We start from the raw sequence: 22,900 nt of genomic DNA on the forward strand, positions 1-22,900 counted from the left end.
ACCATTACTTTCGTGGTTATTAGATGTGTGCATAAACAATGCTTGGCTTCTCAGTCAGTCGATCATACGGAAAGTCTTTGGATGCACTCGTCTTCGGCCACGAAATAACGCAAGCCTAAAATATGACACTTCTCCAAAGAGTGAAAGACGAGTTCATTCCTTCGATACCATCAAAGAACACCGGAGAAAGGATCACTGTGGGCACTATAGCCCAACAACAAAGATGGCGATACAAGATTTGTGGCAATGTAAAAGCATGTCAGAGGTGCACCATATCATGAGTAGAACTAAGGACTTATGTCATGTATTTATAGTAGGTTATTTTATGACGCTCTACCAACATCTCATGTTATTTAGTGTCTGAATGAGATGAAGGTGATAATACCGGTGAAAAGTGTCCAGGGTCCAGCACCGATAGTCACCCAGCATTTGCTGATATTGGGTTGAGGGAAAAACCTGCAAACAAACCTCAACCAGATAACTTGCCCTGACCGGGATTCGAACCCGGGTAACCTGGTTTCGTGGCCAGACGCGCTAACCGTTACTCCATAGGTGTGGACTTTATGTCATGTACCATAATTTATTGAGTGTTTCAAATTATTTATTTCTTCAAGTACAAGGTTTCCTTTCAGATTTGTGAATGTAAAATACATGTGAATGTGAATGTAGCTCTCAGGGAAATTATAATTATTATTCAATAAATATTAAAAAAAAAATAGTGTGCGTTTTTAATATGGTAATGATTTGTTTATACATTACTTTTAAATTTAACAAGTTGCATACTACGCAAGAGCATTAATAAAACAAGAAATCATCAAAACATTATAATGAACAAATTCTCGAGGAAGTGCCTAGTGGGTCGTTATCGACCCATCCCATAAAATTTTACCGAAGTAACAAAATCAGTATTTTCATAGTTCCTCACGCTTACAACGTCCCCCTGACTCACTTAATATGATATGTGAAACAAAAATAATAAAAAAAAAATAATCTGGGCATCAATGGGTTAACCTAACGCAGTTTTGATGTTATTAAGGACTTCTAATGACACAGACGAAGATATTGGATTTAGGACTAATCAAACGAAGACGTACATGTAAAATTCTCTGGCCAAGAATTAATAGCACTTTCGTATCATTGTATAAATTTAATGAAAGGTTTCGAATGAGTTCCGCGCTATACTTCAGAATACGGCGTAAGTATTTATATACGAAGACTGTATTCAATAAATACTCGCACTTAAAAAAGAAGTTCCCTGCACCAAAAATAAATAATTCAATAATGCAATAACGACATTACTTATGCGGTATTCTGAAGTCGTTTCGGGTCCCGTTTCGTTGGAATCTCTCCTACAAGATATGGGACATCACATCCAACATCCAAAAGGGAAAAGTGATGCCCTAACCTCAAAGCGAGAATTGTATTGTTTTGCATTGGTTGTATAGTTGCTGTCAGTTCTGTGCGTTAGCAGATAAGCACGGAATTTCTAAGATGTCAGTGTGCAAAAGTGCCCACAGGGTAGATGATGTTGTTAAGAGTTAAATTCGGGGCAGGTTTCTGATCACCAAAATGTTATTTACTATAGCACAGAATTTTTATGGTGGTGCTGGGATCACTAATGTTTGTGAGGTTATGGATGCAACATTAATAAATACTGATGGATCAACACAAAAAATGAACCTGATTTTGTAGTTAGATATCGTAATTATTTTATCAATTGCATATTTGTACGTGGAATAAATCTGTTATTTACTTATTTGACTGAATTTGGTGCTAACTTTGGTCATTTAAGTAATAGACGTATTGGTATACTCGACCAATCACATCACATGAATTTCCATTGTTGCCAATATATAAAAATCTAAATACCTTTAATTTTCTTTAACAATACTTTATATTTTCTGTTGGTGAAATATGAATCAGCAAGCTTAGAATAATCTATTTTAGTACAAAATATAAACATATGTATCAATAGTAGTAAAAATATAGCTACTTTAGCTCTGCTCTTAGCGATTTTTGTAAACTGTCGTTTGCGATATTGTGAAACCAATAATCCGTATTTGTAAATTTCTTTAGCTGATTTTGTAAAGTTCGTCAAATTTTACAAACTAATAAGATAGCATTGTGAAACACAATTTACAAGCATTTGTAATCTTTTACTTGTTATTTGTAAATTGTTAATTTGTAATTTGTAAGGATTGTGAAACGGGCCCCAGATCTCGCACCCTGACTTCTTTATTTTCCCAAAACTCAAAAGTCACTCGGCCATGAAGCAATTTTCATCAAATGAAGAGGTTACTGCAGCAGCAAATGGCTTTTTTGCAGACTTCGAGGAATCTGTGTACAAGGAGGGTATAGCAGCTAGAGCTGTGCGTTTTCCCTTTCAAGCCTGCCTGCCCCGTGTCATTCAGAATACGTCTGACATTCCGCTCTTGACCATGTAAACAACAGGCCGAGCGCAAGCTTGCCTGGCAGTACCCGCTCCTTCTCATACCAAGCATAGTATGACCCAAGCGAGCCCAATGGGTTGTTACGAAGCCTGTGTGCATTTTAACTGTACGCTATGGATTCTCAATAAGTGCAAGACAAGTTAAGATGCGGAGAGGAGACTATGTTTTGGTTGATGGAAATAGGAATGGATCTGAAGCCTGGAAAAAATTATCTTGTGTAAATGAAAAAGAAACACTAAAACCAGAAGGTGTTGCGAAATGCAATACGTGTGGGAAGATTTTAAAAGTGAAAACAGGTACCTCAGGCATATTGCGTCATATATTATGTGAAGTGGAGAGAAATGTTCAAGATAGCTAAAATATTTTGAAAACTGATAAAGAGTTTTTAGTGGAAAGGTGTGTGGAAATGTGCGCGAAAGACTTGAGACCATTTTCTACTGAGGATTCTTAAAATTAGGACAGGCCCTAGTGGATATATTTTTTTCTCCTTAAAAAGAGCATGTATTTAGACCTATTTAAAAAATTGAAGTTTTATGACAAATAAACTTGGAAATTAACAATAAAATAAAAAGTTGATAGTTATCTTAGACACAACTTTTATATTTATTGAATCCAGTACTGACCGTGAAAGCTAACTACACGTAAAACAAAACAGAAGAGGCACGATAAGAGCCTGCCATCCTAGGAGCAAGCTCACGTGGAACCCGACTCACAACACAATACACAAACTTGTTTCTAATGATGGGTTAAATACGCTCTTGCCTGTTCACCAGTCCAAGCAGGTCAGGCACGCTGAATGTTGCTGTATGCACAGCTCTAACAGAAGCATTGCAGCACCGGTGGACCAAGTGTGTGAATCTCAGGAGGATTATGTTGAGAAATAAAGATTGTTTCAGAATAATCCTTGTTTAATTTTTATGTCAGTCTATGAACTTTTCAAACAACCATCGTATACATTCAAAACTGAATATAAGAAAATGTATAAGCTCAGCATTTTCCTACAATAAAGACATACCTGTGGAGAGCCAGATAAAAACTGGTTGAGGTAATGTAACCATGGAGCCTGATCAACCACCTCATAGTATCTTATGTTACCATCACCCTGAAAGTAATTAACAAAACTCTTCAGAGACAAGACCAAAAATAAATAAATAGGAGAAAAACATTTAGTGATTCAATTAAATAAATAAATAAATTAAGCTGTTTGTGTTTAACAAGACACAGCTGAAATGGTCAATCATTGAAGACAATAAATACAATACATATAATAAACACACATTCGTTTAGTGTTTAGGCCTACATTATGTATGTTGTTTTTATTTTAATTCAATTAAATAAAAATAAAAAAGCTCGAGGATTGCGGTTTTCGTAACTACAGAGTTCTGATGAATTTGTGTTATAGAGGAAATTGTTTTCAACTTTACTCAACCTATTCCACATTCAGAGAGAGATAACATTATTCAAATTTTAACTGAAATCCAAATTATTTGGGAAGAGTAACCTCTGTACTTAAGCCTGTGTTATCACAAATATGATATGATATGATATATTTCGTCACAGCACTTCTTTACATGTAATGGTGTACCTCACATTTCTGTATCCGGTGCCACCATTAACATATCATTACACTAACACATTATTTGCAATACACGTCTACACAAATACTCCCAATTATACTATGTACCTTTTTTGTTATTTGGTTAAACTCCCCTTCAGTATTTCTCCTACATTTCATTTGCTATTCTCTATTTGTTCATTAATCCTAATATATCTAATATTATACAGGCCTACTCCTTTCAAACTCCCTTATTCCTATAATTACTATTCACTAAAATCTCAGTTTCACATTTTCTCTATAAATTATCATATTGAATTATTTGTCCTATTTGTTCTTTGACCTTTTCTCATATCTTTCTCTTATATTCATTTACTGTTCCAAATTTCAAATGTTAGTACTAATTTTATGCTGTCACTTGTTCACTTCTCTTAACCCTTTCTCACTATTTTCTCTCATTCCTATTTGCGCTCACTTTCACTTTCTCACCATTCTGCTTACATTTAATTCATTGTCACTATTCTCACTTCCTATAAATATTTATATTTTATTCTATACATCTGCTTATACACTTTCTCTCTCCCCTATACTTCTCGAACTTTTCCAGTTTCACTTTACTTGCACTTTTTGATCACATCCCCACATTTTTTATTCATATCTAATACCTCTGCTATATCCTCAGCTGTCGCAGGTTCTGACCTTTCTTTACTGTTCGTCTCTGCCTTATTTTTATCTCTGTCTTTCTTTCTATTTATTTCTTCTTCAATTCCTCTTTTATTTCCCCCCCCCCCTCGCTTTCACTTTCGTATACTAGATTTCCACTTACACTCGCACCCTTATTCTTTACACTACTTTCTTCCCTATCACTTCCTGACTCTTGGTTTCTCTTTTTATCACCCCTCGCCTTTTTTCTCACGCCCGTGTTGTTTGTTCCGTTATTGTCAGCATTCCTTCTGGAGTGCGCTAACCTTACCGCCATCGTATGGAGACTAGGAATCCGCTTATGCTGCATGATCACGTTATGTTTTCTTCTCCTTGCTATGCCATCATCTTTACACTTCCTCGTACGTCAGTATGTGGGTTCCTGAACTCACTACTATTCACCATGTGTTGTTCTGCGACAATCACTTGTTCCGTCCTTGAAGTTGGGATGATTTTCTTCCTCCATTCCTGCTCCTTCCCTCCGCTTATGTAGCTAACATCAACTCTCTGTTGCCTTCTCGTTGCTTGCCTCTGCAAAGTTGAAATATGTCCACTGTCTTTTTTCGTTCTTCTCGTTAGTCCAAATTCTGGATGATCTTCATTCCTCAGGCAAAACTCCAGATCATACCATTTTCCGTTCACTTTCAGTTTATCCTCGTACATTTTAGCAAAGTGACCCTTCGCCCTCACTGCTTTCATATAAGGTAGTAGGTGTTTTCTTCTATTTCTTACTTCAAATGGTTATCACAAATAACTTGACATAACACGTACAAGAGAGTGGAATTTTTAATAGGTTATTGAACAACACCGTATGAACTATATACCTACAGTTGAACCTCAATAAATCGAATGCCAAAGGAACAGCAAAATACTTCGATTTATCATGGCTTTGAATAATCGAGGTTCAATTTTAATATTACTTTAGCTGTCTTATAATATCTTTCAGGGACAATTTTGATTGTAAAAGTCTGTTGTTTCTACATTGCTGAAAACACTTGTGACCAGAACGTGGATTACTATTTTCAAATGGCTGATGATTAGTTTTCTCTCTTTCTCTTTTTTTTTTTTTTTTTTTTTTTGTTTCAAGAAGAGGAAGATTAAATGATGCGGGTAAGATGAAGAGAAGGAAGAGGGAAAGCATGAATTAAATGTGAGAAAAACTTGGATTTATAAATAATCACAAAATAACTGAGGAGCATTCTATTTCAATACTGATTTTTATCTGACATTATGGCCGATTTTCACTTGCAGAGGTATCTGACAACAAAAGAATGAAAATGAGACATTGAAATATGGATGCTAAATGTGGCTTCATACATAAATATCATAGCAGTACACTTCTTTCACACATGTTGAATAGAAAAGAATAGTAAAATAACATAGTGGAAGGTTAGGAAATCTCTAAGCACTTCAGATTCAATGCACTTATTGTGCCTGGCTCTTTAGTACGAGATAAACAATTTTATTGTAAATACCACAACATAGCTGCCCCAGAAGAATGACCCCAAGACCAATGTCAAAAATACTATTTTGGAAAAAGTATGTAATTAATAGAAATAAAATGAAGTGATCCATTTCCAATTCATTCTACATCTTTTAACGGTTCTAAAAAACTGTAATATCTTTCACAATTATTTTAGAAATTTTTTTTTTGTATACTTTTCAGATTCCAAAATAAAAAATTTCTGCAGTCCCATACATCTGAAGTAAGAAATGGTCGATAATGTTACACTCTTATTCAGAGTAAGAATTATTTTACATGCTGTAATTGTACACCACAAGACACTGACTTTCCTCAATTAGGTCAGAACCCATGAGCCTTCAATGTCATGTATGGTAACCACTAGACAATGAGGCACTGCGGATATTAGGGACAAACTCGAGAATCTCGAAACATATTTTGCGAGTTCGCCCTTAATATTCACAATGCCTCATGCTTCAATTTATGCTAATTAAAACACATCTTTATTTCCCTTTCGTGCTATACTAGAGAATTACCACAGTAGCTTTGAACAGTGCCGTTACATTTACCACCAAATTTAACTACATACACAATGCTGCCAACATAACATGATTTTGATCTGTGTTGTCGTTAGAAGGAGAAATTTGTTTCTTTTTTTCCTCTACCTCCTTTGTTCTGAACATTACTGAGAGATAGCACCATTGTTACTCTCCTCTATTGCAATGATTTTTCCCTGACCACCAATTTGCTTGGACGACATTTCTACATAGATGATTAAGACAGATCTTACAAGCGATCTCCAGTTACTAACAGTATTGTCATCAAAATTATGTGTCCATTTTATCTCTAACTAAAATCTCTCTCGCATTTTCTTTTGTTTCATCACGGCCAAATGGATTTATCTCTTTGGTATCGATGTTTCTAATTGGTTATGGCCTTTATGACAGTTTTTGTTTCGTAATATTGATAGACGGTAATATAATTAAAACGGTGAATAATTTCATGGCCCCTAAAAGGTTTTTTTTTTTTTTTTTTTTTCGTAAAAGGCTAGATATTTTCTCTAGGCCACAAATAAAACTGCAACGTGGTCATAATTATGTACTTAATGCTTTGGTGAACATTAACCGGAAATTTACTTTCCGTTATTTAAATGATATTCCGTGAAACATACCTTTTTCCTCTTTATTTCGTTGTCATAACCTACTTTAAGATCTTACTACATAAGCATTTTCTTTTAGTGCATTCAAAACATCGTCGTTGTACTGCATAAATCTTGCACTTGACTAATAGAGTGATTTATTTAAGAATATAGTCGCGAATTTTACTACCACCATTTCGATTGTCTTCTGTATGACACGGCTTGGTACGGCCCAGTGACTAGTGGCCAGCAAGTAATGTCGACTATCGACATTGCTCTGCTGTGGGTATTATCCAGTTGTTCCCCCTTTTGTCTTTGAATATGCAATATGTGTCCAAAGAAAAGCATGTTATCTCCAAGGCAATCAATCAAGACCAACAAATAGTGAAAATTTATAAACATAAAAAGCTTCTAATCATATCTTTCATAATGTCAAGTCAAATGACCGTGAAATTTTATCTTGTCAAGAAAAAGACTTACTGTGAATGGGTTCGTTAACAGATAACTTTCTCGAGGAGATAAATAAATGCTTACCTTCCCTGCTAAGAACACAATGCGAGTGTCATGGTCATAATATGGGAAGAGAACTCCTGAAGAACAGTCAATGGTCTCTGTACACAAAGCAGATGAGAGGTCACTCTGACTCCAAACAGCATATTGTCTATCCGAATGACGAGAAAATCCAGTAGTCAGCACACGACCAGTGTTACCAAGGAACACTGCTTTACAGGCCTTCGTTCCTGCATGGCAGATGCCTTCCTAAACAAATAAAGAAAACATTCACTTCTCAAGAAAAATGCTAAATTAATTTATATACATATTCAAAGCTAAATTTCTCTTCAAACTCCATGGCCAGCCAATCTGACTGAAGTTTTTCACGGTTTTTCTCAGTCACGAAGGCATTTGCCAGATTGGAAATTTACATACCATGATTCCTCACCGCCTTAATCACCATTACCATAATAATTATAAATTTAAAATCAGTTTAAAAGAATACAAGCCATATATAACAAATAACAGACACACAATAGTCCACGGTCTACTGCTATACCCAAAAGATCCTACACATGCTAGTGCGTTCGTAGCTTGGCCAGACCATTCCATGGCGGCCTTGGACTTGGTGAAGATTGGCGTGCCTGCCGCCAGAGTAGCGCTGTAGCTACCGCTGACGTGCCAGTCAGTCGAGTTGGATCTGTCGTGAGGGAAAGACGTCTGTGTGCGTGTTGAGTAAAACTGTGTTGTCTCGTGGTGATAAAGTCTCTATTAATAATGGTTGAGTACACTTTAGAACAACGTATTTTTCTCTATGACGCGCATGTGAAATACTCTTCTGCAAGAAGGTGTCGAAGAGAATTTGAATATCGATTTGCAGGCGTTCGAATTCCAAGCAGGTCAACTATTCATGACCTTGTCAATAAAGTCAGACGTACAGGATCTTTTTTGAACAAGAAACGTGTTCAATAACGCCATGTATTGACAGAAGAGAGCTTGATGAAGTAGGGGCCTGGTTAGAGCACTCACCCCGCAAATCACTGCGACGTTTAGCACAAGAGGTTAACATTTCCAAGACGTCAGCTTTTGTGGCAACGAAACTTCTGAAACTTAAGCCGTACAGGGTAACTGTAGTTCATGCTTTACAACCACAACATCCTGTAAGCAAGGTTAATTATTGCAATTGGTCTGTGCAGTCCGTTCATAATGGCGACGTGGGCCCACTTTTAACGTTCTTCACTGATGAAGCGTGGTTTCATCTTCACGGTCACATTTCTACTCAGAACAGTAGATACTGGGCTACCGAAAATCCCCATATTATTCATGAAGTTCCTCACCATGCTGCAAAGGTTGGGGTTTGGTGTGCAGTAAGTGCGAGTAGAATTATCTATCCCATATTTTTCGACACAACAGTTGATTCACACGTTTATGTAACTTCAATTTTAAAGATTTTTTTTCCGCAACTAACAAGAAATGAGTGATTGAGTGGCTGGTTTCAGCAGGATTCAGCTACAGCGCACACCGCTGCGAATTCTATGCATGAATTGCGAAGTGTGTTTGGTGACAGAATAATTAGTCGAGGATTGTGGCCACCTCGTTCCCCTGACCTATCTCCATGTGATTTATTGACACCTTAACAATAATTAAAACATATAAAGATAACACCCATATAAATACAGCGGAAGAATATTATATCTCAAAATACTACAAAAGAGATAAATCCTTAATTAATGAAAATTTACCCAATTTACAGAACACACTATACAACTTGTGACGTAATGCATTCTTACGCGCACTGTCCCCATCTCCCGTAGACCAAGCTAGATGCTGACATTACACAGTCCTCACACAGCCATCACACAACCAACATCTAAAAGAGGCAAGTCGGCATTAAGTAAGTCCATATAGTTATTTTATACTATTTTGAATAACATAACTAAAAATTTGATTTATGCATTCATTCAACTAAATCACAATTTAAATTATGCTAGCAGTATATAATAATCGCACACAACTATTTCATCCTCGTAATTATTAAATAACAGCACCGAATTTTGATCTTCATTGAAATCCATATGATACTGTCAAATAGCTTGTTTCATTAACGATATTAATAGTAATTTAATTAACTTTTGATCTTTTCCAGTTAATTCTGACACCTGACTTGAGCCTTATTATACAGTTTATTACGATTATAGTATTGGATACTGATCCCACATCACCATGTAAGTTTCTATCCATTTAATACAGTACACAAATTAATTCAAAATTGCTTAAAGTTGGATCATCAACTTATTGAATTCAATTATTTCCAGATTGGAAGAACAGCATCATCGTCAAATTAAATGTATATTACTATCAACATTAAACAATCCAATTTATAATATTAGCATTTATAAGACAATCATATGAATATGAAATAACAATCAAGATAAAATATGAGACACACACCATGATACATAAGTTGGAATGGTTAAAATATGTGCATTAATGGGAAACAGAAATATGAACACAATAAATGTATTCAAATACTGTAATTTGCAACTCTTCACATTCACAACATTTCTACCTTAGTTTTATATTTTATTATTTTATTTTTTATTCTTTCACATCAAGTTACTTCATTATTCCATGTGTGAAGACTTGCAAACATATATACTTTGCAACTTACACGTGCGTTTTAAATAACTGACTATAAGGGCTGTCATATAAGAATGTGAAAATGTATCATAACGATGTTGATTTTAATAAGGTTCAGTTTGCATGTCACTAAATATGTATTGTATTTGTAGAAATTATGTAGAGATTATTGATATTACCGAAATGTACTTCGTATCTGATGATGTTGGCCCTGACCAACGAAAACGTTTATACATCTTTTAAACATGTAATGTAAAGGTTTAACACCTTAAACATATGTTGTGAAGTCAGTGACTGAAATAAATACTTTAAATACTTTTAATATACAATACAGACTTCTCTGAAAACTAAAAAATGAATTGCAAAATATTGGAGAGATTGGCTATCTTTTATTTAGACTTATTGCATTTCTACCCAGTGTACATGCTTTCCAAAATAAACCATACTGAAATCATTAGAGCTATCATTTTAAAAAATGTTAGTTTTTCTCTCATTTATGCACGTAACTTACTTGGAGAACGATTCCTCTTCTTGGTTCAATAATTCTCAGCTTTTTGTCCTTGCAGGTTGTGGCCACTAATGAGCCATCACGGTTAAATGACATAGAGTATATGACATCAGGATGGCAGTCAATTACGTTAACCGCTTCACCACAGCCAACATCCCACACTATCATCTGCAAAGTGAAACTCATTTAATAGACAAGAAAACAAAATAAAGATATGACTATTTTAGCAAAACTGTTTTACTGGTACTTTTAAGATCATTTGCATACATAATTACCGTATCCCGCGTAATGGATGCACCCCAATTTTTCGCGTTAAAATGAAAAAAAAGAAATTCCCCGCATAATAGACACATTTAATTTTAAACAAAGATCATTATAATAGTATCGAAAGTCGTAAGATTGAATGCACTGCTTATGTTTAAATTCATGTTTTTAAAGTACAGTAACCTCTATTATCTGTGGTAATGAAGGGGTGGGCTGAATGGTTAATCGAAAAAATCGGATAATCCGTACCATGAAATATTTTCGTAAATTTAGTGAATAATACATTTTGGTAAATTCTTCTATCACCTTGTATTTAACATGCTAGATAGTGGATCACAATTCACTAATTTAAGTCTGATTGTCAACGACGGATTTTGAAGGGCAAGAAAACTCCTTGTAATGGCTGCCTGTGGAAAGTGAAGGTCTCATGTTGTAGATTTACATACTTTATACACTCCAAACTCGTATTCTGATGCGAGATGAACCACAGTTTCTCTTTCCCCAAACCACTCAATTATTACCACTTCCCCCCCCCCCCCGATACTTAACACAACAAAATTTTTTTTTGACATCCATAAAAGACATTTTATACAGAAGTTATACAGTACCACAATTCGAACAATAGACTATAATGTGTAAGTGTAATAACACTCTCTAGAAAAAATAACGTGCTAATACAATGTACAGTACTTTATATATTTCTGCAGAAAAAAGCAAGAGAAAGACAGATGGATAATCCACCAATCGGTTAATAGGGTGACAGATAATCAGGGTTCTACTGTACAATGCATGGTACCACTGCAATCGTGATTGGTTCTTTCTTTTAGATGCACAAAATATAGGTACTCTCCAATTAATAACGTAGTATTACTAGGACATCTGCAGTAATCAGTTGTGTTGACAGTGGATGAGGAGGAAAGTGAATCTGTGACAAATGATAGCAGTGATGCTGAACCTGACAGTGAATGAGGTAAGGCTAGTGTTAGTAATAACAATAAAGTCTTGTCTTATTGTTCCTCTATGCATTCGATGAAAGAGTAATGGAACAGAGAAAAATTCTCTCCAGTGCCGGGATTTGAACCAGGGTTTTCAGCTCTACGTGCTGACGCTTTATCCACTAAGCCACACCGGATTCTACCCCGGCGTCGGAAGAATCGTCTCAGTTTTAAGTTCCAACTCTTGGGTTCCCTCTGGTGGCCGCCCTCTGCACTACGTCATAGATATCTATGAACCTAGGACCGAAGTCCACACATGTGCTGAGGTGCACTCGTAATGAGTGACTAGTTGGCCGGGATCCGACGGAATAAGCGCCGTCTTAAATCACGAAGTGATTTACGCATATCATATATATTATTATAATGTACCGAAGTACGTATGATATTTCCATGCAGATATTCTGCGTCATCATACGATGAAAGAGTAATGGAACGGAGAAAAATTCTCTCCATGCCGGGATTTGAACCCAGGTTTTCAGCTCTACGTGCTGACGCTTTATCCACGCCGGGGTAGAATCCGGTGTGGCTTAGTGGATAAAGCGTCAGCACGTAAAGCTGAAAACCTGGGTTCAAATCCCGGCGCGGAGAGAATTTTTCTCCGTTCCATTACTCTTTCATCGTATGATGACGCAGAATATCTGCATGGAAATATCATATGTACTTCAGTACATTATAATAATATATAACTCTATGCATTGTTACAAGTTGTCATCTATTTATACAACTGCTGCTAACTATCGATCGTCATAAGTTCGACACAATCACGGCTCACATAACATTACTTATTCTATAGAGCTGGCGCACCTTTAATAAGTGTTTTTTTTTTTCATTAAAATTGTAATTATTTTTAACGGTTTTTATGTTATATAAATGTTGAATCAAGCATCTTTAAGAGATCCGTACTTTCAGTTGTAAAGAAAGAAGTCATTTTAGCTGTCGAAACTGTACAAAAACACAGCAATGCCAATTTTCACAAAACTGTAGTTATAGACTTTTCAAAAAATGCTCCTCAATTACAATAAGTGTCATTACAAAGCAGAAACTACTGAATTTTAATCTAAATTTCATTAATTATTAATACCAATTGTTGATAGTGCCAGTGTAGATTTAAATTAATCAAATGAGAATTAAGTCTCAAATTCAGGTTTTCATGATTGTATAAGTTCTTTGTGATAACAGGTAATTCAAATGCAATATTAAAACAAAGCAATAATGTGAGTTGCCAAGACAGCAGCACGTAACACAGACCCACAGTTGACACCACAGGGAGCATTCCCCTTCACACAAACGTATTTTAAATCTAATCATTTATGTGAAGGTTACAATGATTTCCATAATATATCCAAATTTGCGTAAAGAATGGAAATAATGTTAAGGTATGGTAACATGTCGCTACTTTTGCAGCGATGCAGTACAAAAAACTGCGCAACTCTCGTACTGCGACGTGTGAACAACAGTGCAAGCAACCCTAAAAGTAGTGGCTGCTGAACCTGCTGCCCGCTACTTTTTCATGCTGCGTGCAGCTTAAAAGTAGCGACGTGTGAACAGGGTTCTCAGGGTTGCAGCCGCAGCATTTTTGATATCGGGTTTTGTTGAAACTTTTGCTGCGATTGCGACCAGTGTTGCCACCCAAATGTGCCAATGATACTTTTATTGTTTGGATATATTTTAATGTTAGATGTGATGAAAATAAATTATTTGTAACAGTTATTAAATGTTCAACACAGTCTGAGCATATCTGCTGACGATATAATTAATTTTTTTTAATTTTCCGTAGCGTAGTTTCAAGCAGGAGGGTTGCCAACATTGATTACGTGAATATGCTGTTGGTTATCATTTAAGTATATAGGCTTTTTCAAAAGCTTTATAGCAAAAATAATGCCAATTTCTGAATACTAGTTAGGACAGAAAAGCAAATAATAGATAAGTAAGCTTTCGCATGAGTTTCTTAATAATGCGAACACAACCACAAAATGTATATTGAGAAGTCAACACGGAGATGGAAACCTGCAGCATGACTGCGGTGCAAAAGTAGCGCCTTGTGTGTGAACAGACTCGCAACCTCCAGTTGCAACTTTTGCAGCACTTGGGTTGCGCAGCACGAAAAGTAGCGTGCAGCGTGCTACTTTTGGCTTACGTGCGAACACGACACGCAACTTTTGCAGCTGCAGTACAAAAGTTGCGCAGCAAAAGTAGTGACGTGTGACCGTACCTTTAGGTATCCAGAGGCATACAAACAACTGCATTGCTCATGTATATTGAGACTTAATCCTCATCTGGTTAATTTAATCTATTCTGATTGCATTTAACATTATCCTTACCAAGTGATCGAAACCTGCACTGACTAGGACATTCTCTGCTGTTGGATGCCATTCAATGTACCCAACACGACGCTTGTGGCCATGAAGATCTATGAGCCATTCTGATAAATGTGTTGCCAATCCTCCATCAGGGATATACCACAATTTAATCTGTAAAAATAAATAACGCTTATACTAATTTTTATAACATACTGTAACTAAAATTAATAGAAACATGGTGAGATAATTTTACATGTTCAGGTTACTGGCCTGAACTTGCACTTTTAATTAAAGCTTTCTTTCTCTTAGATAGATCCTATTTACCCTGGATTCTTTTTGTTTGAGTTTTCTCTCTCTCATATTTCTACTTTCCACATTCTATCCTTCATTTAAGAAATAATTACATTTACGGCTTTTCCAATGTTTTCAAAAGAATTTGCAGAAATATTATTTTAATACGTACCGTACAATCATCTGAACAGGAGGCTATAATGTTGTCGTTGAAAGGATTCCATTTCACATCCAAAACAGGCCCTCTATGTCCTGTTACACGACTTGCATTGAAATCTAGTCTTCCAGTCTGTTAAATATAATAAAAAAACTATCATTAGTATGGTCTTTAATAAGGAAAAAATATCTATAAATTACTAGAAATTAAAATGAATAGTGAAGGTCAGAAAAATTTATGAAATAATCATTTCATTTAGTGGAGGTATTTCACTGCAAACCCAGCTTTCTCCAGTCTTTCCTATTTTCTGCCTTCCTCTTTGTTTCCTCATATGATTCATATATCTTAATGTCATCTATCATCTGACTTCTTCTACCCCAAAACTCTTCTCCCATTCACCATTCCTTCCAGTAGGCAGTTTCTTCTCAGCCAGTGACCCAACCAATTCCTTTTCCTCTTCCTGATCAGTTTCAGCATCATTCTTTCTTCACCCACTCTTTCCAACACAGCTTCATTTCTTATTCTGTCTGTCCACTTCACACATTCCATTCTTCTCCATATCCACATTTCAAATGCTTCTATTCGCTTCTCTTCACTTCGTCATAATGTCCATGTTTCTGCCCCATATAATGCCACACTCCATACAAAGGATTTCACTAGTCTCTTCCTTAGTTCTTTTTGCAGAGGTCCACAGAAGATGCTCCTTTTTCTATTAAAAGCTTCCTTAGCCATTGCTATCCTCCTTTTGACTTCTTGGCAGCAGTTCATGTTACTGCTTATAGTACACCCCAAGTATTTGAAGCTGTCCACTTGCTCTACTACCTCATTTGGAATTCTAAGTTTATCTTCTGTATTTTTCTTCCTATGACCATGCTCTTCGTCTTATGTGCATTTATCTTCATCCCATACTGCCCACAGCTGTCATTTAGCTCCAGTACCATATCCCTTGGTATCATCTCCTCTTCTGCTAATAACGCCATATCATCAGCAAATCTTATGCACTTTATTCTTCTTCCTCCTACTATCACTCTTCCCATGTTCTGAAAACAGTTCTTTACTAAATCCTCAAAGTAGATGTTGAACAGGGTAGGCGATAAAGGACATCCTTGACGTATTCCTCTCCCTATTTCACTTCCTTCTGATATTTCTTCTCCTATCCTGACTTTCACTCGTTTTATATAAAGATTACTCAACAGTCTTCTCTCTTTCCAATCCACGGTAATTTTCTTTAGGATCCCCATCAGCTTATTTCAATCCACTCTGCATGAAATAATAAGATACGAAATACATCTGCTGTTTAATGAAACCTTTCTTATTTGCACAGTTTTCAATTTAAAATTTAATGTAATGCTCCCTCTATTAAGTAGTAATGATATCATTCATTTCATTTCCGGTTTTAACCTGTGACACACGATCAAGTTGAGACATGTTCAGTTTTGCCTTCATTACAATGGATTTGACACACAAAGAATAATACACTGCTCTGAAACATTGATTAAAAATCGTGTGCTAAGGCATATGAAATGTTGCAACAGACTTATAGGTAATCTTTTCTACACTACAGTACTGCTTGCAGGTGGTAGAAAATGTTCACAGATGGAAGGCAATCATCATCAAAAGACACTAGTCTTGGACTTCAACCAGAGCTATTATAGACATAAACATTAACACTGCTGCTGCAATTGTGGGAAAGGCAGACAAATAACATTAAGAAAGCAGTCAGAAATTCTGAACATTTCATTAGATGCAGTCCATACATTGGTAACAGAAATATTATGCATGACACCTGTTAATGCGCGGTGAGTTTCAAGACTGCTTACTCCGGAACTATAGGTTCACGTGCAGGTTTGTGTGGTGTTCCAAAGACGTTAGAGAAGGAGGGTGAGGGATTTCTTTCGAATATCATACCTGGAGATGAGACTTGGCTACATCACTCTGACCCTGAGAACACGCAACTAAGTATCACCAAAACCAAAGAAAGCCAAAGTTGAGGTGTCTCATTTGTCAACATGTTGTACCAGCATATAAAACTGTGACAGGACAATGCTACAAAAGACCATAGACCATAACATAAGGCGAATATAACCACATCTCAATGCAACATGGATGCTGCACCACAATAATGCACTGCCTCACATTGCAAATGCAGTCATGGAGTACCTCACCAAAATAAACGTGAAATGTGTCCTTCATCCTCCCCACAGTTTGGACTTGGCACCATATGACTTCTCTGTTTCAAGAAATACTTTTGTGGGATGCACTTTCAATCTTCAGAACATGTGGTGAAGACAATTCCGAAGACCTATCAAAAAATGGTTCTAGCAAGTCTTTGAAGAATGACAGATGCTAGGGCAAGTGCTCTGAAACCAATGAAGATACTTTGGGAAACACCAACACCAATTTGTCCTGGATTTTGCCAACATGTCATGATTTATCCAAATTTCGATTTTTCTACACTCATAGTAATATTTTTAAGGGATGTGAACTGTAAAGTTGGCAATATAGTCAGTTGCCACTACCAGTGTCGGTATTATAGCTCAATTGCTTCAATCGGAGGTAGCCAATGAGAAGAGAAGGCAGTGCCAACATTGCAACATGCTGCGACTTGGTTGGGAAAGATGTTATGAGCCATGTGATTGGCTAAATGACCGGAGTTTTCATTCCACGTGGTATAGTAACCCAACACTACAAGCTTGCATTTTCAGAGTATCAGAGTATGCTTGGATGACAAAGTTAATTGGCTTCTTCACTATTACTGCATATATTTTCCTATTTTTAGTGGAAACGTAGTGAGAAAATGGGACCAAAAAAGCGAAAGTTCTCCTTTAACGAACAGTTCCAAAAAGAATTTTCATTAATTATTGTAACAAATTAGTCCTCCAGATTCTAAAAATAAAAGTGAAAGTAAAGTGACCTGCAACACATGCATCTAGCCTTCTGATCAGCCATAATGGATGCGGTGACATAAATAGTGATAAACACAAAAGATCAGCAAATAGTTCAGCAGTAACGACTTTCCTCCTATCTTACAAGATAAGTTATAAAGGAAAGAGGTTAGCTGCAAAGGATACCATACAATTTAGCACAACCATAGTTTTTGGTCGATAGAATGTATATCTAAGTTACTCCACAGGCAACATTAGAACAGAAATTTGTGTGTGCACATACCAAAACATAGGCAATCATAATGAATGTGTTTGCACCTAATGCCCTAAACATATTAAGCAATGAAAAAGGCTACATTCGTTTTAGTGCTAACAGACACATCAAACCACAGAGAAAGTAATATTTTTTCCAGTGCTTTCCAGATATTTTGATTACAAAACTGGTATGAAAGTGAATATATTACAAGTAAAACTACTGCCTGATGAATCATCTGCTATTGTGAATGATTATATGAGTGATTGTAAAAAAATGGCCTTGTAGGAAAAGTTGTTGGACTGTGTGCAGACAATAACAACTCTAATTTTGGAGGTACAGAAACGAAAGGTTGTTGTTGTTGTTGTTTTCTAATGCCAGGCGTTTGACAATAAAGTCATTTGACCTCTTGCACTCCAATATTTTTCAAAGATATTAGCATGACCAGCCACTGAAGCACAGATTTTGAGGTGTTCCGAATCCATTTCTTGGTTTGAGTTGCACAATGGGCAGTTAGGGGACTGATATATTCCAATTCTATGCAGGTGCTTGGCCAAACAATCATGGCCTGGTGCCAATCTAAACGCAGCCACAGACGATTTTCGTGGTAAATCGGGAATTAACTGTGGATTTTGATGCAGAGAGTTCCATTTTTTCCCTTGGGATTGAGTTACCAAATTTTGTTTGTTGAAGTCTAAGTATGTAGATTTAATAAATCTCTTCACAGAATAATACCACAGTCTAGTATATACAGTCGCGAAGCTCAATATGTAGTAAATATGCAAACAGATAGTTGCTCACCACTAGGATCACTAATATCGCCTCATTACAGGCAATGCAAAATAGTACCGTCACAGTCTATTGTTTCTAGCACCCTCAAAACTCAAGCTTCGTGACTGTATATAGTAGACTGTGGTAATACATAGATTTAGTAACAGTCTATAAGTAGCAGTGCTGCCCTTCTTTGCTAAAGCATCCGCATTCTCGTTTCCCAGGATTCCACAATGGGATGGTATCCATTGGAATACAATTCTTTTATTGAGTGATATTAATTCAGAGAGCATTTCAGTTATTTCTGCTGTTTGAGATGAAGGTGTGTGTTTAGAGACGATTGATAGAATAGCTGCTTTGGAGTCTGACAATATAACTGCATTCTTAAATTTATTGATGTGAAATAGAAGATTCCTGAGACTTTCACTTATTGCAACGATTTCTCCATCAAAACTTGTTGTTCCATATCCAAGAGATCTATAAAGTGAGAAGAGACAGCACGTAACACCTGCACCTGCACCTTGTTCTCTGGAGATCAAGGATCCGTCAGTGTATAAATGAAGCCAGTTTTGTGGAGGGTACCTAATATTAATTGTCTCTAAAGATAATTGTTTTAGTATTTCAGTGTTTACTTCTGATTTCAGTATTTCTTCTGTTAAATTTAGATTATATTCTATATTTAATTGAGTTAAAGGGTTTGGTTTAATTTGTAGGTTTTCTTTTAAATTCGGGATATTGATTTTCTGTTTTAATTCTTGAACAATGGATATGAAACTTTTTTGAGTTTTCAATCTACAGAGAGGACTGTATGAATGCCAATTGTTTCCTGGTAATCTGATAAGTTTTTCATATTGAATCAGTGCTTTTTCTTCTATTGTCATTTTGATGCTGTTAATATCAGTGAGGAATCTCATAGAATCTATTGGAGTTGTTTTGATTCCACCAGTAATGAGTCTGAGAGCTTAGTTTTGAACATATTCTATGTCGTTTATGAAAGGTGAAGTAATTAAAATTTCTCCGCAGTATGTCAGGACTAGCTGTATAAACATTTTGTACGTAGTGTTCAAAGTATTCCTAGAGAATCCCCATTTCTTTCCTGCTAGTCTTTTTAGAAGGGAGAATGTTTTACGAGCTTTTTCAGAAATGTATTTCAAATGGTTGCTCCATGTTAACTTACTATCGAAAATAACTCCAAGATATTTGGATTCATAAGTCCTAGGAAGGTGTTGGCCATTGAGAAACGAAAGGTAGAAAACAATGTTTTTACAAAACTGTAAGAGAATGTTGGACAAGGACTTACAGAAGTTGAATCTGCAGGCCATATATTGCATAACACTCTTTGAACAGCTACTGTCTGTCAACGTAGAGATGATTCTTTCTTAAGCTTTTTTTGTATTTCAAATCCTATACTCTCACAGTGGAAAGTATAAACGAATGTTATACTTTTCAGATACAGATTTTGAGATACTATTAGGTTATACCCAAATTAGATGGTTAGCATTGCATACATACTGTACATACATGGTGAGTCAGAAATATGGCTACACATTTGATCGTTTCGTGTGATGACAGTATTATGGCTATAGAACATGAGACATTACCGTTGGAAAGGCTGAACTATACACAACAATATCAACCAGAGCCAATTTATTGTCTCGTCATTCACATCCAAATACACAATAATCCCCTCTTCTGCACTACGGTTTCAATTATCTGCGCTTAACCCTGGTGTCACTTTTACTTAATTTGGCACCTAGCATCTTAATTTGAACGATTATTAATTGTTAGATCTTAATTTGAGACAATTCTAGATATCAAGCACGTGTGTTCATATGTGTAATAAAGTAATAATGTACAACGTACTTTTCTTCTTCTTCTTCTTCTTCTTTTTCTTCTTCTTCTTCATCATCATCATCATCATCATCATCATCATCATCATTACTGGAGTATTATCATCATTTTCTTCTCCTACTGTATTATTGTTTGTAATTTGTCAAATTATACCATAGGTATGGATGTTATCGAAAAAAAAAACTTATAATACTTATAAATAGGGTTCACTGTTATTCACAGCATGTTAAATAAAACTATCCCTGTGCATACAGGGGAATTACTGTACTTCTACATACATACATTACATAAATATGCATGAACAAGCATGGTTTGTGAGCATGCACAAAATTACCATGAAATAAATAGCTTAGCTTAAGTTAGAGAGATTGATGCATTGCTACTGTACTTATTGCATCTGACCATAATTCTACGTGGTTAAGTACAAGAAAGACTCAAGTCCAACCAAAGGAGAGGAAAACTGTCTCCAAAATAAATTCATGTAATAATTTTTTTATGAAATTATGTGATATTGCATTAAAGTTGCCTCTTCAACTAGATTAAATAATTATTGTACTTACATTGTGAATAGGAAGAACAAGGAAAGTTCCTCCACCTGCAACTTCTGTGACCACAGCGACGAACTTGGGATTGGCAGCACAGAAGTGAGAATCATGTGCATTCTTTGTGATTTTTATGTTCTCGTAACAGCCTTCGCGTTTTGCTGGACGCCCATAAACATGTCGAAACTTGGAGCTTCGGACTCCACGCCACCACAGCTGTTAACAGGCATACACCACATTATACAAAACAGCAGCAACATTATGATAGATATTAATGCGCAATTAAACGAGTCTCTATGAAATAGCTTCAAGACTACAAAATAAACTGTCTTTTTATAGCAAAATATTATTTGCCTCAAAAAGGTATACATAATGTCTTTATTACACACTAGCTGTACCTGTGCACTCTGCTACACTTGTTAGAAATAAATATAAAGTAATTACATAATTAAAATAGGACTTTTGGCACAGGAAACATCCGTATTTGATAGAAGAATAAATCGTTTAATACGTTATTTAATTGAAATTGTATGTAAATAATTAAAATACGATCATATTGGTCCAGAGAGCACTCATTCGGTGCAAGGATAATTCCATTAACATGTCTCTTAATTGTTATTATATGCAAATAATTAAAATAAGATCATTTGGTTCAGGGAACATCCGTTTTTGGTGCAAGGATAATTAGTTTAACATTTTTCTAAATTAGTTTTGAATGCATATTTGGGGCTAAAAGGGATGAAGTTACAGGAGAATGGAGAAAGTTGCACAACACAGAACTGCACGCATTGTATTCTTCACCTGACATAATTAGGAACATTAAATCCAGACGTTTGAGATGGTCAGGGCATGTAGCACGTATGGGCGAATCCAGAAATGCATATAGAATGTTAGTTGGGAGGCTGGAGGGAAAAAGACCTTTAGGGAGGCCGAGACGTAGATGGGAAGGTAATATTAAAATGGATTTGAGGGAGGTGGGATATGATGATAGAGAATGGATTAATCTATCTCAGGATAGGGACCAATGGCGGGCTTATGTGAGGGCGGCAATGAACCTCCGGGTTCCTTAAAAGGCAGTAAGTAAGTCTTGAATGCATCCTTTAATAAATCACTCCAAATTAATGTCAATATAGAGTGGAGTGTGTACGAAGATAAATTTTATGTTAACCTTACTGTGCATTTTTTTTTTTGTTAAGTTTATTTTATTCACGCCTTAACATCTGTGGTCATGTGCGTGTTTAGAATGTGTGGTTATATCAGTAGGCTGTTTTGGCTATGTTGTGTGTGGGTTGTCATTCTACACGTTCCTTTCAATTCCCTTTATATTCTACAATTTTGTCTTTCAGCACAATTTCACGAATGCTCACAAACATTTCTCACACATACTAAACTGAGAGTTTCATTAGTGTTTAAGAATACATATAATTCAGTACAATAATATGAATATAATAATACTTAATAATCCTGTCGTAAAATGAGTACTGAACAGAGAGAGAGAGAGAGAAAAAAAAGAAAAAGTAAACGGAAACTTAGGATCTAAAACACATTAATGGGTGGCATCAGCCATTTGGTTACATTCACTAATGAAGTACCGGTACAAATGGCATTTGATTTCTAGTAAAAAAAAAACTCATGACATAACCA

General features: G+C 35.8%; 1 protein-coding gene across 4 annotated transcripts in view; it reads right to left on the minus strand.

The window, feature by feature from the left end:
- Positions 1-22,900, minus strand: part of LOC138691086 (coronin-2B-like) — a 181,965-nt gene that overhangs the window by 55,661 nt on the left and 103,404 nt on the right. For all 4 annotated transcript variants that reach the window (XM_069812788.1, XM_069812789.1, XM_069812790.1 and 1 more), the window contains exons 3-8: positions 21,275-21,472; positions 14,970-15,086; positions 14,528-14,677; positions 10,951-11,115; positions 7,842-8,066; positions 3,466-3,552 (exon numbers count right to left, since the gene is read on the minus strand). In XM_069812788.1, the coding sequence (XP_069668889.1) occupies positions 3,466-3,552; positions 7,842-8,066; positions 10,951-11,115; positions 14,528-14,677; positions 14,970-15,086; positions 21,275-21,472 (942 nt within the window). The remainder of the gene's footprint in view (positions 1-3,465; positions 3,553-7,841; positions 8,067-10,950; positions 11,116-14,527; positions 14,678-14,969; positions 15,087-21,274; positions 21,473-22,900) is intronic.

The sequence above is a fragment of the Periplaneta americana genome, chromosome 16 (assembly GCF_040183065.1).
Source record: "Periplaneta americana isolate PAMFEO1 chromosome 16, P.americana_PAMFEO1_priV1, whole genome shotgun sequence".
Lineage (NCBI taxonomy): Eukaryota > Metazoa > Arthropoda > Insecta > Blattodea > Blattidae > Periplaneta > Periplaneta americana.